The sequence below is a fragment of the Dipteris shenzhenensis genome, chromosome 1 (genome assembly GCF_047967505.1).
Source record: "Dipteris shenzhenensis isolate YYH24624 ecotype China chromosome 1, Dip_SZ_1.0, whole genome shotgun sequence".
Taxonomy (NCBI): domain Eukaryota; kingdom Viridiplantae; phylum Streptophyta; class Polypodiopsida; order Gleicheniales; family Dipteridaceae; genus Dipteris; species Dipteris shenzhenensis.
The window spans coordinates 21,873,589-21,878,531 of record NC_141596.1 but is presented as its reverse complement, the minus strand read 5'-3'; the positions used below and the strand labels follow the sequence as shown (position 1 = coordinate 21,878,531).

The 4,943-nt window shown below is 47.6% G+C and overlaps 1 protein-coding gene across 1 annotated transcript; it reads right to left on the bottom strand.

The window, feature by feature from the left end:
- Nucleotides 1-212: 212 nt before the first annotated feature.
- Nucleotides 213-3,834, bottom strand: LOC147905535 (alpha-galactosidase-like). Its single transcript, XM_087380472.1, has 15 exons — nt 3,681-3,834; nt 3,465-3,523; nt 3,117-3,173; nt 2,879-2,913; nt 2,675-2,778; nt 2,407-2,479; nt 2,217-2,275; nt 2,052-2,117; nt 1,846-1,929; nt 1,704-1,768; nt 1,509-1,591; nt 1,284-1,374; nt 1,125-1,174; nt 869-1,009; nt 213-721 (listed from the first exon to the last, which is right to left on the bottom strand). Exons 1-15 carry the CDS (start codon nt 3,821-3,823, stop codon nt 629-631), a joined length of 1,203 nt encoding a protein of 400 aa, XP_087236598.1. The 5' UTR covers nt 3,824-3,834; the 3' UTR covers nt 213-628.
- Between the last annotated feature and the right edge of the window lie 1,109 nt (nt 3,835-4,943).

Sequence of the window (4,943 nt, the reverse complement as noted above, 5' to 3'; positions counted from 1 at the left end):
CATGAATAACAAGGCACTTACATGGGTTTTGGATCTTCACAACAATATTGTAACTCACTCCTTATGCGGATGGAGTGGCACCCTAGTGGTCCTACGACATGTCCAGATTCTATAGTATGCTCTGATAGGCCAAATTAAAGGGTGGGTGGGTGGGTGAGTGATTTCGAAATACTTAAAGAAATTTGCAAACTTAAAAGGCAAATTGTGAGGCTGAACTTTGAATTGTAGATTTAAGATACACATTTTGGCACCCAACCAATCACATTAACACACGCCTTTGTTTTGAAGGAAAGATTGGCCTAAGGGAAGACAAAAACATTTACATTTGGACATCTGTCACAACAGAATTATTCCGGCGTTGATCGCCTGAAGCGTTAGAATAACGATAGAGATTGCGATGCTGCAGCTGCCATTGATTGGTTGACAACCACACTGCCTACCACGAAATTTGTTGTGGGTTTGGCAACAAATTTTCTTAGTCTTGTTGAAGATTCCCGGTAGCTACGCGCGCCTGTTGTAGAAGGCCATGCCTAATTTAATCTACCGGACTTCTGCTTCGGAACTTATCGACGGATCTGAATAACATGTCACAATTATATAGTCGGCTGGGATTGATCCACTTTTGACATTAGCTGGAGGGCTTGAGAATGAACATCTTGACGCTGTGTGCTCCTACTTGCGCGCTCAAGCTGCCCTGATAGCTCGTCGACAAATCTTGTTCCTGCAAGAAAACGCAAATGCTTATCACGACACATGAGTTAATCTGATGGCGCGTTTAAGCAGAAAGGCTACTGTGGTGCAGACGGGAATTCTCTGGTGAACCACTACAATGCCCTCCGTTGAAATGAGCCCAAAGCGTGGATCTTACCTCCCACAAATCGCGAACTTGTACCACTGCCGAGGACGCTAGACCCATGTCCGACCACTGGGCCGTGATCACAGACGGTGAATCTCCACGATTCCACAATACTGCCACTACCCTGTTCCCTGATAATGGCGCAGACCATACCTGTAAATTTGCCACAATTCACGTCCTCTCGCATTATTTGTGGTAGCCAGCTTCCGGCAAATGAGAATTATTTGAAACGACATATTCTAGGCACATAGTATCGGTTACGGCTTACCTCCAGATTTCCGTTCTGATTTACCTTCTTTCCCTGCACTCCTAGTGAATCTGTGTTTTTAACACATTGAGGAACCCAAGCATTTGATCAGCAAACCTCCTAGATCATCTGCAAACTATCCCTCAAAGACGTCGAGATTTGCCTAATATAACTACTGACCTTGGTTCACAGAAATAACCTCGGGATTGCTTAATATCGCGAGATTGTCGCTTCCGATGTTCGTAACATCACAACCGATGAGAAGCGGAGCCTGAATGAGACACACAACCAAGCGACTACGTGTTAGAAGCATTGGCATACATATTTGATTGCCCCATGAGAGCATCTAGCTAGCACAAATGCGATCAATCGAAAGCGAAAACGAGCTGAGAGTAGTCTGGAAACCTTCATTATTGCCCATATGCTGAAGTGCGACCGGTATTCTTCCGTCGTCATGCCTCCGTTTCCCACCTCTAGCATGTCCGGGTCTGCAGAAGCCAGATTGATTGTTAGCTGGACATGATGAAAAATATTTCTCTTGCCGACGCGAAAGAAAAAGCTGATGCTTCGGCAGCAAAGTCTTCGGAGTCCCGACATCACCGTTCCATCCGCCAGGCCCGGCATACGAAGCCCAGACATTGTTGAGATCGGCTCGGGATGTCATACTGCCATATCCACACAACCATGGTATAAGTTTGGGCTAACGGACCGGTGACAATTTTTAACCATGGATTCCGTTCACCTTGCCCAATTGTCGCTGATATCGCCAGTGGTTCTCCAGCTGTTTCCGACTTTGGGAGCCCAGGTGGCTGGATTGTCTTGCCCCCTGGTATCAACAAAAGGGGACAGGGGTAAAATCCACGGATACATTGTCAAAACTCCGCATGCACGGCTCGTCTGATTAAAAAATGTAAGCGGGGCGGGACGTTTCAGACTCTCAGTGCTCACCACTCGCAGAGGGAGAAAAAGATGGGACGCTGGGTGCTCAACAGGGCATCTCGCATTACCGGGTACCTGCAAGGAGCAGAATGAGAAAAGTAACAGCAAAGACTTTGCCATGTAATCGGCATCGCCCCCCGGAAAATAGAATGTCGTAAGACAGGGACTGCCAACCTCGTTTCGGGCGATGATCCATCGTTGTTGCAATTATCGTACTTCAAATAGTCGATTCCCTGCGCATTTCGCGCGTGAGACAAGCAACGAGAAACCATACATTCGAATTTGGAACATTTGCTCAGCTCGATAGTCTAAAATTGCAATGCAGGTTAGATTTAAGGATCTCAGCACAGCAGGACCGACGTACCCAAGAAGCAAATGTTGCGGCGTCCTGTTGTTCATGCCCAAGCGAAGCAGGTTGGCCTTGACAAGTTTTGTAGCTGCGGAATTAACGCAATATTAGTCTCGCGAGATCAAATCGATAAATTATCTGAGAGACAACGATCTCGTTCAGACTTCAGTCACATTGTACCAATGCGTAATCGGATTTCATGAATCTGTGATGCACCGAACTCCACGTAATGCGAATAGGGGAGATAGATACAGTACAAACTTGGAAAAAGTTAGCAACTGACCCTGCGTCCGAGTAAATCCCTAGCTTTAGGCCTTTCGCGTGCACGTAATCCGCAAGAGCCTTGATGCCAGACGGGAACGTGGAACGTCTTGCTTGCAGATTACCCTGTGCGACCATTCGTTAAGTTTCGCAATAAGTTTTGAGAAGAATTATGGCGAGACTTTCGGTTGAGTTTCTCGCGTACTTTCAATATTGAGTTACTCACCTGGCTGTCACGGCTCAGTTCCGCCCAGCAATCATCTGTTCAATGTTAAAGGATCAATTACAACTCAATGCTCCATAAATTCTATACAACTGTCGAACGCTGAGAGATTATGAAATGCATCCGTAACGTGCACCGGTGACCCGAAATGCAGAAATGTATTTTGTGATTCCGTGCATTCTGGATGTCCTAAAACATTTCGACACAATCGACAGTGTAGAATCGCAGTCAAGCAGCTTACCTATGTTCACGTACTTGTACCCTAGTGCAGCCAGCCCTGTTGAAACCATCGCGTCGGCTGCAAGCATAACACGTAAAAGGATGCGCTTGTAATCGACCATCTAGTAAGATACAGAGTTTCAACATAACTAAAGATTGAATTCATCAATTCGAATGAATGCAGGGACGAAGATGAAGTTGTAAATCGATTCTGGACTTGGTTTCTGCCGCAACATAAGTTTAGTGCAATGTGAACAAGCAAAAAGATATATTTTCCGACGGCGGGGAGTCATTTCATTATACTTCCATGTACAAAGCTTCAATTTAACGTCCAGAATTGCGTTTACGTCCTGAAGGGAGGCAAACGTACCAGTATTGCGGATGATTTGCTCATCGATTTGGCAACCGAAGTGGTTCCAACTATTCCATCTGCAGGTGCAATAAAAATGTGAGGAGAGGCAAAGGCGTTTGGTTCTCAAAATCGATTATAAAGGCATGCCAAGGGACGGGCAAATGTTGTAATGGACGCTCAACGGAATAGAAGACAGGAAAAAGCAGGAGGGAGATGGGAAGGGAGGAGAAATACCCCATTTGAGGAGTGAGGCCCAAGCCATTGGAGAGCATTTGGCGGCGAGGGAGGGAGGATGAAGGAGAGGAGAGGGAGGAGGAAGCAAAGGAAAGGAAGAAGGAGAGGAGGAGGAGGTGGTAGAAAGGAGGAGGAGGCGCCATAGCTGGATTGACAAGCTGGTGGGAAGCGAATGAGGAGGCCGAGAGAGAGCTTACACGAAGAAGAAGACGACGAAGAAAATGGTTAAAAAGAAGATTTAAGAAGCAGATAAGTTAGATGATTAGGAATAAGGATAAGATGATCGACGTCGGAGATAAGCCCGGCGGACGTAACGTCGACGTACGTCGGGCAAAACGACGGAGATTCGAAGAGCCGTATCAGATTTTTGCCACGCCAGTTGAGCTTCCGTTTGATTGTTCGCCTCTGATTTTTCCGGTTGCAAACACCTCCTGCAGATTTTCTACGACGGAAGTTGCCGGACTCACAGCTTTCTACGAATCATCTTTGCCGAAGTTTTACCATCTATGCCGAACTTTTACGACGGAGGTTGCCGCACTCAACAGCAAGCATCTAAGCCGATGTTTTACGACTTGTTGCCTCGATAGCTCCGTCGTTGCCGATCTTGGCGTCCTGTGCTGGCGGATGTTGGACGACGATCTTTTGCTTTTGTTGGCTCATTGCAATCGTAGCATATCAGCCAACCGTGATGCGACCCGCCACGCGAAAAAGCCTGGCGTAGCAGCTCATCGCCCCACGATATTTTTCTGTCTCCGTCACGCCAACATCCATCTTTGCATGGACCTCTTGACCCTTCCCCTGCCGCTCTACTACGCCCACTATTCGTACTGCCTACCTCGCTCCCGGCACTCTCTTCTTTCTGCCGACTCCATCTCTCTCTCTTTCTCTCTCTCTTTGTCTCTCGCTCATGCTCTCGCTACTCTGCAAGGTCGCCAACTTTAATTTACCTCGCCGCCCGCTTCGTCACCACCCCACTAAAATCTTCTCCCGTGATCTCCCACCGTCTCACGCCCCTCCTGCCCCAACGCACGTTATCCCCGCCAGCTCTCTTTATCTATCTATCTATCGATTTTTCTATCTCTTTCTCTCTCTCTCTCCCTCTCTCTTTCTCTCGCTCTCTTTTTCTCCGTTCACATTGTCCCCTGTAGCTCCAACGACAAGACACTCCGCCCCCTCTCACCCCCTCCCCCCAGCATCCCCACTCAACTAACCCGTCGCTCTCTGCTGCCCGGATGCTTACCCCCTTTACCTTACACCTGCACC